Below are 13,261 nucleotides of genomic sequence, written 5' to 3' on the forward strand. Positions count from 1 at the left end.
TTTATATTCGTATTTGAACAGATATGTTCATAGAACTTTAGCCAGAAAGTGTCCGAACGTGGACACAGTTCCGTTAACTAGCTAGAGATATTTTCCCCTTGAGTTGTGGAGACCAAAAGTGAGCTATAAGGAGAATAAATTGATTTTGTAATATTGTTAGCCTTATTTCAGAAAGCAGGTTTAACAAACTCTTAGTTCAAACCTAAACTCTAGGTTGACTAACTCTTATCTGTTAAACTCAGTTTCCGGTTTCAGAACAGGTCAATCAATTCTGAGTTAAGTTAACCCTGGTTAAAGGGCACGAGCATAGAAAAAGCAATGGAATGTAAATAACGATTCAATATAGCAACAGGACCAGAAAAAAAAGCTCATACCTCTCACTTTTCCCCAGTTGAGTTAGAAATAATTATGAATAATTATACCAATACGACATACATTTAGGAAAAGGAACAATGCAGTTGCAACAACAAAACAAAATAAAGTGAGCTGCCATGGCAGAAAATTTCCGACCGAGTCTAATGTGAAAAGTCATTTTTTTTAAATGAATTAAAGTTCTAGCTTCAGCATTCCACTTATTCAACCTTTGTGTGCATGACTGTCTTTATATTCATTTAGGTCACACCAACAGGTACAAAATGCACTTGACAGTAACTAAAGATAAAATGGTAAAAAAAAAATAAAAAAAATAAAACTACATCAAACAGGTATAATTATATTGTTCAATTATTGTGTTGTTGTGCAAATGTTTAGCCTAAAGCCTTTAGTAGTAGAATTTTTTTAAGCAATCAAAGTAACTTTTCCAGCCAACCTGAAACCGCTTGAAAGTAACATTAAATGCACTCATGCGTTTGGCTAAGTCTCCGAATGTGTGCTTAATGGACAAATTCAACCTCCATTATAGCGTTGATCCCGAAAAACAGGAGAGAAACTATACGACTCACAGATGCTGAAGAGATGGTCCTCTGTCATGACAGTGGCAACCTATAGAGGGCTTCTCTGGTGGAAGCTTGTCCACCCATCACGATAAACACAACAATGGTTTGTGTCTATGTCTGGTTTTAGGTGGTGGTAATAATATATATATATATTTTTTTTTTTTTTTTTCAGATTGTTGTCCTATAGATATATTACAGTACATTTTAAGGTGACTCAATTGAGTTATTTATTTGGGAAATTGTGATGTGGCCTGCATTGTTGTAAAAACTCAATTTGAATTATTTTGGGCACTTACTATTCATTTTATACTGTTACAAATAGGCCAAGTTTAATCTGTCTGGTGAAGCCTGCTAACAGACCATGTAACTGTACTCTTAATACTCCCCCGATGGTTCATAATAGATTAGAGAGGAGAAAACAAGATGTTTTTCATTTTCCTTACAGGAGGGTGATTAAGACACATTGTCAGCTGCCACAATGGAAGAGAAAAAGCCTATTGAGGTTTACACCTTACATCTAACTCATGGTGTACCTTTATTAAACTTGCACCTTTTTTCTTTACACAAAACATTGCATTACGAGGCAGGGGGGCCATCCAATTCCAGAGCCCAACTTGGCTCTCTAAGATGTTTAGCATTGGCACAATACTTAGAATAAAATTAAATCGGCCTGGCACTCTTAATCTCTTTGTAATGTTGTGTTCATAGTTCCCAGTGAAACAGGTGTACTGGGAGAAAAAGACTTAAAAAAGGTGATCTGCTGCAGATTAAAAATACAATTGCTGGAAGAGCGATTAAAGGTGGGTGAAGTGGATGATTTTACTTCAGCAACATGACATTTATTTGGTACCTCATTTGTACTCTATTCATAAAAAAGCTTTCATTAAAAAAGAAAAGTCATATTCTTTTAACACATAGCTATAACACATTGGGTTTTAAGGGTGAAAGAAACTCTGGGTTAGTTGGAAAAAAAAAAAAATCTGCTAGTAAGCAGGTTAGGTTCAGAGTATGTTGCCATAGTAACTGACTCAGAGTAAGCTAAACTGGCTTTGTGAAACCAAAAACACAGCGTTTGCATCAACTAACTCTAATTTTTAACACTTTTTGAAATGGGGCCCCAATGTAATGCAAATGTGTGAGCAACTGTTTGTTGCCACTTTAATGGCTCCGTGAGGTGGTGTTTTACAGATGAATGAGGGAAACATGAAGAGACGTTAACTGGCCAAAGATAAAGAGGTTTTAAACGGGATGGCGGACATCAGTTTGATGAAAATAACAGACGTTTAAATCCAAAGTCTGGATCCTTAGTTGCTCTTTTGTCCTGTGATCCTAATTTACAAACTGAAAAACTTGTGCTGCAGAACTGTGCTGTTTTCGTAAAGGTGCACTATGAGTTCCTGCATGGTCACTTCTGTTGACGTTCCAAGTGAATTTCGAACAAAACAGAGCAAGCTCGCCCCTTCGCCCATGTTTCCGTGACTGTCATGCCTAACTGACTCACTGTCCCTAACCCTCACCCTTTCCCCCAACCATCTTGTCTGTCTAGTATTTAAATTGTGTGTTTTCAGCTTCTCTGCTGCCAAAACCTACAATTGAACAGAGCCTTGTTACATTTATGAACTACACCTGTGCTTTGCCTACTACGGCAAGTCAAAATGTCTTCTGTGAAAAGGTTTGTAGTCTCAACATTTCAAAAAAAGATATAATTTATCCAACATCCGATTAGGGACCAAAATTTAAGTTTTTCACTCACTAGTAGCACAGTTCCTTGGGGACAGACACAGCCAGACAGGGGCTCCCTGCAGCTCGGCAATAGAACACTGGACTCCGACTGTTGGCCAGGAGGGTCCACGCTGGAGCAGGTGAGGAGGCAGGAGCGTGGAGAGTAAACCAGAGAGCCTGGACACTGGTTCACCTTCTCACAGTGCTCCTTAGTGCAGTTAAACTGCCCTCGCTCACACACACTGTGAAGGGAGAAGAAAAAGACAGCAGAATAAGAGCCGTCATTGACTGAAGGAAATTCATTTTATCTCAGATGGGCATGAAAGGCGATTAAAGCTTAATGTCTGTTCAAGCAAAAATCATTTATACTTAAACAGTAGTGGTAATTAAATAAAACAAAGTTGAGCATGATACTGAATCTTTGCTGCCTCAAGATTTAACTTTGGGTCATTAAAGTTTCACTTTACACTTATTCAACTCTAAAAAGTATGTGTATGTATATGTACATTGGCTCTTGCACTATTATATACTGTACAGTGTATACATATACATACCTGTGTATATTCTCTGAGTACCAATACTATCAGTCTAGTGTACACTTACATAGAGTTGTTGACTTTGCTGCTATTCATCAACAGTCTCATTTCATCAGCGCCACTTATTTTATTAAGTCATTTTGTCTGCAAATGCTCTTATAATGTCACGATTTTTGCTATGTTATATTAGTTAATGTGCGACTTTTATTTATTTCTGTTACTTTCTATTCTTTTATTTATTTCTGTTGTAATGCTGCATCAACCAAATTTCCCCACTGGTGATCAATAAAGGTTTATCTTATCTCATCTAAAATGACATAAGACCGCAACAAAATGTGCTATGAGGTGTGATGAAAACCATTTCACTGGAGTCAATAGACAAAGCTAGTCATTGATGGTAAGTGTATGTACTGTTTCCTCATAGCAATCAATCAGGTCAAGGGACAGTGCAGGGGCCAATCTCAGCAGATATGCTTAAAGCTACCAAGTGTAGACGTTTTATGTAATTTTAGCCTTCGATTTATTTGAAAATACACATAAATATAATGGACTGAAATTCAAAAAATCATAATACAAAAAAAAACATAATTTACCTTTGGGTTAGGGTTATTATAAACTAATAATACACAAACGGACAGTGATGCCTAACCTTCTATTTCAATGATTTAACACTTTATAGCACTTGATCTGTGTAGATTCAGTTTCCCATGAGATGAAATCCCATTGAAACGTACCAGAACAAGGCACATTAACTGTGCAAGTATTATATTTTAGCTGAGCTCTACTGACAATAGGGGAAACATGCTTACACCCTCTGATGCTTTATCACAGTTACCTCACAATAAAAGCAGCCGGTAGATAAGACAAAGGGCTGTTTTATGACGTGCTGTAAAAAGATCTTTGCAGTTGGTTTAAGTAAGAGCTTGCACTAAGTTAACCTCTACCGTGATGTTTACTTTCGAAGTGTAGTCTGTCTGCTTTCTTTAGTTGCAAGAGTACTACATCTGTGCAGAGATGTAAATATTTTATCTAAGTGACATTCTGCCATTAAGAGTCAAAGAACGTTCTGTGAAATACTCGGGTCTAAGTAGCAACTGGATTGGGGTTTGGTAACAGTTTATTCTGTTGCCGTTGATTTTTTGGGGGATTCAAAACCAGATTTAACAAATGTTTCAAACCTAAGACATGCAGTGTCAGTCAAAATGATGATAATGAAAATTTGCAGAAAAAACACAACTAAGAAGTAGGGATGGGAAAAAAACTTGATACAGCAACATGTCATTGTCCTTTGTGCGATATTAGGATCAATAGAGGGGCCAAATATGGATATTTAAATGAATAAAATAAGGCATGCTAAATATTTCCTGGTACCGGCGTCACTTTTTCATGGCTCCTCAAGGTTGAGTTTAACAGATGAATGAGGGAAACATGAACAGAAGTTAACTGGCCAAAGATAAAGAGGTTTTCAATCCTTTCCCCCAACCATCTTGTCGGTGATTGGGTGGAGTGGTTCGTTGTGTTTTGGTGCCCATCCCGTGCCTCTAGTGTTTTTGACGTTTACAACCCCTGTGTTTTCTACCGAGACCGGGCGTTTTCACAGCGTATTCAGGGAGAAGGCAGCTAGCGGATCAAGGAGAGATGCCTACGTTTTGAGACCAAAATGAAATTGCGCTAAAACCATGCAGGAACTTACCGTGCACCTTTAAAGACTTGCAGTGGACAAAAAGAGACAACCTGCACTCAACCTTTGCACAGGCATTTTGTATTCATAGTAAGACCAACATCATGATGTATTGTCTAGCAATATATTGCTTGTTAATAGTATCCTGAGCCATATATCGTGTATCGTTTCGTAAGTTACCCTATGATTCCCACCCCTAGAAATGTAGTATTTTAGTTAGGAAGAACCTGATTTGAACACATTTGTGAAACCTCAGCCGCAAGTTGTTCCCTTATACATACCAGGTGTTACAGTTGTTTTGAATAACAGCTCCAGCCTGGTACGTCTTGTCTCCTTGCACACATGGGCACATAGTGATGGGCACACATTGACCCTGGTGGTCCTGCACTAGTCCTGGTTGGCACTGGCAACCTGGAACACACATTCTAAGACCTGTTTCTCCACCACCGGCATCGCAGCTCAAGTGGTCTGAACAGGAGATCCCACAGGGACGACCACATTCCTGGTACGCCTGACCCCCCGAACACTGGACCGCTGGAAAGACAGAAGAGGAGGAAAGATTTACAAAAAGGTCAAACAGATTGGTACATTTTTATTTGTTAAGCAATTTCTTAGTGTGGACATTTCGCCGAACTCCATACAGTATTACCACTGTAACCACTTAACCAATGCCCCCCCAACTTACGACAGAAAGTGTTATTGCGCCAGTTGACGACAATGCCCTCCTGTGCGCAGTGTCGGGCGTAGGCAGTCAGGATGGTGCAGTGACTGGTCCTCTGTGGAACACAGCCACAAACCTCTGACAGACAGAGACGGAAATAGGGCTCCCTCTCCACCACGTCATGACACATCTACGAAATCATGTGTGAAAAAGGGGGAGGGAGACAGTTTAACATGAACTCACTCCTAAAATAGTTTAACATTCAATAGTTAATTCAACATTTATTTATCCTCAATAGATCATTTAGGGGCGAGCCTCATTTTCTATGTCATTGAGTCAGATTACAAAGACGACAAAAACAGAACAAAAAAGAAAGTACAATCATAAGAAATACAGAAAGACAAGAAAATGTTTGTAATTGGAAAATGATTTGATTATTTAATTAGGATAATGGGGATGCTAAAGAAAATACAATTATTTGAAGCAGTTACAAGAAGTTTGCGAGTTTAAAACCGGATTTCTAAGTTGTCCTAGAGGCATGATTAAGTTGGTTTTAAGAAAGTGCTCCAGGAGGCGGGTACACTTAAATTAAAACCAGTTTTTCAATGATCAGACCAAGCTTGTGGAACATTATTTAGAAGCCAGTCAGCAGAGAAAGTCTGATAATGTCCCTTTGAGTGATAGAGAAGTTCTGTAAGATGGCAGTTTTCCAACAAATGATAGATTAATTATAGATAAAGAGATCCCAGTGAGTTTCACGTCTTTCTTGGAGAGAAGACCACCCAATACTTTTATATAAAATAAAACGATGTGTACCATTGGCATTAACAGTCATGAATCTCAAGGCGGAGGGATAGACCAAGTCCAGAGATTTAAGAGTTGAAGTTGATGCATGTCTATAAATCAGATCATCATAATCCAAGACATCAATGTGAATTTTGAAGGAGAGCTTTTTGTCAATCCAGATGCCAAGATATTTATATTCTGTCAATCACTTGGTCGGAGGTCCATTCATAGTGGAAATGTGATTAGAAATAGTGGTTAGAGTAATCTATAACTCTGGATCTGGAAGAAAGCATCAACATTGTTTATCAGCGTTTAGTACAAGTCTTAGTTCTTTAATAATCTCTTGCACAATATTAAAGCAATGCTGTAAGTTTTCAATTGTTAGAGGAACAGAATCACCAACATAATACAGTTGTTTCATCCGTGTTTGTGTTTACCAAAGATGAGATTGAATTATTGATATACATGGTGAAGAGAACTGGACCTAAAATTGAGCCATGTGGAACACCTTTTGTTACTTATAAAAAACTCACTGCAACCACTGCAAGAGATGATCTACAGTGTCATAACATTTGGAGAGATCAACACACTCCATGCAAAGTATACCTGAAAGACGGGGCTGTGTATGACGGAGCACACGGTCTCTGCGTACTGTCTCCTCTGGGTGTATGTGGCGCAGGAGTCAGGTGGAGCCCCATAAGGTAGAGTACAGTGCTCCGTTGTGAATTTGCTTGTAAACAATGACACGCTGTTTTCCACGTCTCCTTCAGGGGTGGTAAAGTCATCATGCTGGTTCCAGTTAAGCGTTCCACACAGGCCGCGCACCTTAAATACAGCATTTAACACTCTTTAGCTGAAACAAATAACTCAGTGGCACAAGTGCAAGTTATCTACAGCTTGCAGACTCAAAGGGCATAAGTGAAAGAACCATATGAGGTGTGAGGGTCACCTTATCGGCGAAGCCAGGTTGCAGTGTGATTAGGGCCAAAGGTCCATCTAGGTACCAGAGCAGCTGGGCTCCAAAAGTCTGGATGAGGACAAATGAAGAGGAGACCCTACGCACAACCAGGTCCCCCGTTACCACAGGCAATGGCTTGCTGAGGCCATTCAATGTCATTGTACCTGGAAGCAACAGTACCAAATGTAAGTAATTAGAAGGCAGTGAACACATTCAAAAACAATTAAAAGGCTAGTTGTAAAAGTCCTTGCCATTAGCTTGTATTTATCAAATTAATTCTTCTTTTTTTTCAAAACTTAAATCGTGTGTGGAATTTATAAATTTCTGTCTTTAGTAGATATGTTGTACGTTTACCCTAAGAACAATATAAATAAGAGAGCATACAATAAGAGTGAAACCAAAACAGTAAAGTTATGTGTTTTAAAATCAAAATATTTGGCAGGAAGACTATATAAAGGTCCTACAGAACTGAGGGGACCTATAGAGTAGAGTTTCTGTGGGTTTGTCACTAGACATGTTATTTGAGCCATTAATCATCAAATAAATGTGTTTTTGAAGCTTCAAATTTGACAAAACCTTCTCCCACCCACAGAGTAAACATGGAGTTTCTCCACCGGATCTACGTTTAATTTACTATAGTTTACTGTCCCTAATGTCAAAGTGTAAAATTATCATGTAACTCTAAAACGTCCTGACAGGCATAGGTAGTCAGGTCACAGTTAATAACTAACTCACCACTGTCTGTGATGGTGACCGTGGTGCGGAGTGCTGTGACTGACACCTCCCTTAGACAACCCAGACGTTCTCCTCCGGCTGCACACTTCCCACAGCGCACACTTACCACCAGCTTCCTATCAACAAAGTCCTAAACACAGACAGAACATTAGCACAAAGAAGAAGTGGATGTCACACACAAATGCATCTCCTAGTGTATGTAACTGCGTGCATGGTTGCATGTTATGTATCTTACCTCCACAGCAATAAAGGGACAGTCTCCTCCCTGTATGGAATACTTCTTTTTGTCGAAGGTGGTTACCTGTAGCGCCCCCATTAAGCTGCACTGAGCTGCGCACTTCTCCCCAGTGCACTGCCACTGGCCTGCTCTGCACACACTGGGAGTAAATAGGTGGACAAAAGGATGCAGAGTCAGAAAGAGAAGAATGGGAATTGGTGAAAGAGAAATATAGGGGGAAAAAAGGACTTAGGAAACACACAAACGCTCATCCCTTACCAAGTGTTGCATCTCTGCTGTATTCTGTCCCCTGGCTGGTAGGTGCGTCTGCGATGGAAACAGGGACAATTGTCTCTTTCCAGACAGATTCCCTGGTGAATATAGAGGCCCGGCGGACACTCACAGCCCCCCACACACTCCTCCCTGCACTGGCCCATGGATGCAGCAGGCCCAGGGTGCTGGGGAGACAAACAGCTAGGGGGACAGAGGGACACACAGTCCGAAAACACCTTTTCTCGGGGACAGACACGACCTGGAAAGACAGAGAAAAAAAGGATTAAACAGAGTTAAAGAACCATACCAGCTGGGATTGCTTACATTGTATTATTAATATTGCTTTGCACACAGAGCCCACAGGATCCTAATATGGTTATATTTCATTACCACATCGGGTGGCTGTCCTCCATGTTATGATGACATGCTGTTGAGCACACTCTCGGACATAGCTGGCCATGGTGTCACACACTGCCAAATCTCTCTCTTTGGGTGGCAGGCTACAGTACAGATAGAGACAGGTGTCTATGTACACTGCTGGGTCCACCTGAAAGACGCAAAGACTTAGACGTATCACTTCTGGGTTATTTATGGTACACCTAGATCAAATATTGCATGCATAAAAAAGGAAAGAAAATTTTACTGGACTAGGAGTTTCCAAGGTCAGAAACGTTAGCATTCCTGCACATGCAGGCATTAATCGACAGAGATACACAAAAAGTATTGATTGTTATTTTGTGGAGATGAGAGGTACGCGATAGAGAAGTCACAATATCTTTTACCGGCTGGAATTACCATACCTTTTCAATTTTGCTGCAATCAGCTGCAATGGTATTACAACACCCATGTAACACCCAAAATAAAAAATAAACTACAGTGGTGCTCATACGTTTATGAACACAAGCTAAAGTCGCCTAAAACGAGAAATAAAAAAATCCTCTTTTGGAAATTGATCTTAATGCCTTAATTAAAAAAGTCAGGAAAAATCCAATATTTCATCCTGGTAAAGTTCGCTTCGCTTTGGAATTAAAATAACCCCACATCATCACCTAACCTTCACCATACCTAGAGATAGGCTTGGGATATTTTCCATAAGATCATCTCTCAATGCATATCAAACCAGCTATTAAGTACTGAAATAAGACCATGCCCCTCTCTAGGCATGGGAAAGGGTATTTGATGATATGGGGGTCTATTTTATTTGCAAAGGTCAAGGGAAATTTGTCAGGATGCATAGAATCCTCATCCATACTGGCCTTTAAAAATAAAAAAAATCTGCCTGCCTCTATGGGAATTTAAGTAGGGGTGTGTATACTTATGCTCCCTGTATTTTAAGGAGGAACATTTATTGATTTACAATACATTATTCACTCACAAAGAACATTTAAAGTCTTGGATTTTTAAGATCAATTTCCTAAAGGTGATTTATCATAATTTGAATTTTTAGTCAACTTAAGCATGGGATCATAAACTTATGACCAGCACTCTAAATGTAGATTGAACTAAAACTAGTTTTCTGCAACTGACACTCAGCTGTTACTTAGTGCTTTACATGTAGTCATTATAGTTCAATAGTCAGTAAGAAAGTCCCATGGCTCACAGCCATCTAGCCTATTTCTGCTCTAACAGTTAACACCTGGTCAATTATTGACTTTCATTTTGATTTACAGCTAACTACAGGCTTTGCTTTCAAAGAAATTAAAATAAAGCATAACTAAAAGAAGGAAAAAAATGAAAACAAAAACAGTTGATAAGTAAGTATCAAGTGTGTCTGACCCGGAGGCGGCAGTGTGTGAAGGGGTTTTCCAGTAGTTGGTGACACACTGACTCTGCCCGGCTGCGTAGGGATGAGTCTCCTGAGACGTCACAGCTGTGACCGAGCTCAGCCGCATCGCTGCAGCCCTGAGGGAAGCATGGAACACGGACAAGATCAATTACAGAGGACACATACAGTGAAAATACCACAGAACTCGGCATTTAAACCAATTACAGCTGCTTAACCACTAATATCCTACAACCAGATGGTTTGTTGTTTTGCTTTTTGTTGGCGGCAGAATTTTTTATCATGTTAAAATCAAAATGCTGTGTTTGGTTGTTAGCGTGAAATCAGAAACCACATATATCTCAAACTGGTGGCTCATCAATAAAATGAATAGTGGTAACAAAAACGCCAAAATGTTGCAAAAAAAGTGAAATACGCATTTAATTCCTTCAGTCTAGTACCTCATTCTGCTGGTCAGCAACTTTCCATGAGTTGCCGAAGCTGGCGGCAAACTGGGACACAGTTCCACTCATTGTGGTGAAATCATCTATAGCAAGACACAAACTGGTTACTAATGCATTGCAAATGTGTGTGAACATTAAAACATCAAAGAATAAGGGTTAGCCAAGTTAAATCATGAGAATAATGGCGAACAAATAACCCTGGGATGGAGACAGTAAAAAAACAGTACCTGTGTCTTTGTGTCTGTGTGTGTGTGCGTGTGTGTGTGTGTGTGTGTGTGTGTGTGTGTGTGTGTGTGTGTGCGTGTGTGTGTGTGTGTGTGTAGGGTGCACAAGCTGTAACTGACTAAGCCTCGTTGCCGTTTAACCAAAGTTCCAATTCACATTGGAAAGGGTCAATTTACCTAAATTATAAAACTCTATATAATGGTATTCAACAATAGGGTTGGAATTTAGAGAGTTTACTTTTTTTTTTGCATTTGGGCTTCTTGCAAGATTTCTAAAATCTTATCTACGCCCAGCTTGGACTTTTTTTCTACAACCAAAAAAGTCCCTATCAAAACTTTTCACAATGATGATAAACAAAGATAGTTTTTCAAAAATAGATGTTGTTGTGGTCTAATTTAAATGTAATTTTAAAAGTCTGTGTGCATGAAAAATGGAGGTTCAAACGATGCGTTTGCATCTATTGTATCTGTTCCTCTTTCCGCACCGTCAGCATTGTTGTTGTAGACTCCGCAGAGCCCCCTGGTGGCTGCCAGGTGCTCGGCGGTCACCGTCAGGTAGACTGTGTTGGTCAGGTCAAACTTTACTCTCACTCCCAGGCCGCTCTCCACAAACACAAAGTCCCCCAGCCAATGAACACTCACTCCTGTAAGAAGTGAAACAATAACCAAACAGTTCTACTTTCTAATGCTATATAATCAACAGCACTTCATTTTTGTAAGTTAAATGAATAGTATTTCTAGTGGAGTCGAAGAAAGCAAACAACCAGTGTGCACATCCATCCATCCATCCAGCCAGCAAGCCAGCCAGGTGACATACAATATATACAGGTGTATGTACTTAAGTCAAGAGGAATCAAGAGATATTATAAAAATGCAGCTAATTATTGAATCTACACCCAGCTTGAACATTTAACAGTGTATGCAAATAAAAAACAAACAGGATTCACATGAAACATTGTACTATTAAATACATGAGGAACTTTTTATTGTTACACATCATATGTATTTTGTTCAATTTCTATAATATATAATATATGTATTGGCCTACCTTTGAACCGTGTCTCATGTTGCCCGATTAACAATATCAGACAAGAAATGGAACTAAAAAAGAGCTTTCCTGAAATAGTTTACCGTTTTGGAAGAGTGGTTCTCCATGTTGAACGGTGAGGTTATTCAGCAATAAGCTCTTTTGATGAATTGAAACTAAATCTAGACCCAACATCATCCTCAAAGCCTGAAAGCAGAGGGACACAGACACATTACTATGTACACACACACAGTACATATTACAAGTTATAAGCTAACAATTCCACTACTACTTGTTTAACAAGCTGCCTATACTATTGGACATCAAATCATAAGCAAAGCCAGAGTGTCTATCATTGGCACCCAGCTGAGCTCCACAATGTCACTATCATTGCTCATGCATATTCACTGCTGCTATCTTATGGCTACTTGTGGGGTATTCTAATAAAAAGTACAAAGATTTGTGACTAATAACACCGCTTCACCAACTTCTTGAGCCGTGGAATCTTCTCTGTTTCCTACCTTACTGCAGTTTCCTCTACCGTCACAGACTGTTCTGATGTAGACTGCCCAGGTGCCATCGGTCGATGAGGCCAGCAGGTAAGTGCAACTGCCCTGGAAGTGGAAGTGTTTCCTATCAAAGGTCTGGTAGTGGGCCCCACCCCAGGACATGCAGGTAGCTGAGCTCTGAGGCACCCTGACGCTACCCAGGAAACCACCCCGCACCAGAGGGGAGGACTGGGAGTCTGTGGAAGAGGGGGAACTAGTCTTTGTAATTTATGTGATAGTTTCATTTGAAATACAAGCAGTGAGCATAGGCTGTCTTCTCAGTGCATTAAAGGTCCCATGGCATGAAAATGTGACTTTATGAGGTTTTTTTAACATTAATATGAGTTCCCCCAGCCTGCCTATGTTCCCCCAGTGGCTAGAAATGGTGATAGGTGTAAACCGAGCCCTGGGTATCCTGCTCTGCCTTTGAGAAAATGAAAGCTCAGCTGGACCAATCTGGAATCTTGCCCCTTATGACCTCATTAGAAGCAAGGTTACCTCCCCTTTCTCTGCTTTGCGCGCCCAGAGAGTTTCAAAAGCTACAGACTCAGAATTGGCAGATTCTAAGAAACACTCATTGTGGGACTAGATCTGGTGGCTGTAATTCTGCACCAAGGCAACATTTTGGGAAAGAGACTTCAGATACAGTATTAGGGGACCAGTAAGGTCTATATAAAAGAGACTTCAGATACAGTATAAGGGGACCACTAAGGTCTATATAAAAGAGACTTC

At 39.8% G+C, this 13,261-nt stretch overlaps 1 protein-coding gene across 1 annotated transcript in view; it reads right to left on the bottom strand.

The window, feature by feature from the left end:
• The window catches only part of scospondin (subcommissural organ spondin), a 129,294-nt gene that overhangs the window by 108,758 nt on the left and 7,275 nt on the right, over positions 1–13,261 (bottom strand). The window contains exons 6-19 of the mRNA XM_034862773.1: positions 12,503–12,726; positions 12,086–12,188; positions 11,440–11,598; positions 10,728–10,813; positions 10,281–10,406; positions 8,895–9,051; positions 8,511–8,763; positions 8,250–8,391; positions 8,015–8,144; positions 7,271–7,443; positions 6,928–7,146; positions 5,560–5,725; positions 5,156–5,408; positions 2,689–2,899 (exon numbers count right to left, since the gene is read on the bottom strand). Coding sequence (XP_034718664.1) covers positions 2,689–2,899; positions 5,156–5,408; positions 5,560–5,725; positions 6,928–7,146; positions 7,271–7,443; positions 8,015–8,144; positions 8,250–8,391; positions 8,511–8,763; positions 8,895–9,051; positions 10,281–10,406; positions 10,728–10,813; positions 11,440–11,598; positions 12,086–12,188; positions 12,503–12,726 — 2,402 coding nt within the window. The remainder of the gene's footprint in view (positions 1–2,688; positions 2,900–5,155; positions 5,409–5,559; positions 5,726–6,927; positions 7,147–7,270; positions 7,444–8,014; positions 8,145–8,249; positions 8,392–8,510; positions 8,764–8,894; positions 9,052–10,280; positions 10,407–10,727; positions 10,814–11,439; positions 11,599–12,085; positions 12,189–12,502; positions 12,727–13,261) is intronic.

This window comes from Etheostoma cragini, chromosome 22, assembly GCF_013103735.1.
Source record: "Etheostoma cragini isolate CJK2018 chromosome 22, CSU_Ecrag_1.0, whole genome shotgun sequence".
Taxonomy (NCBI): domain Eukaryota; kingdom Metazoa; phylum Chordata; class Actinopteri; order Perciformes; family Percidae; genus Etheostoma; species Etheostoma cragini.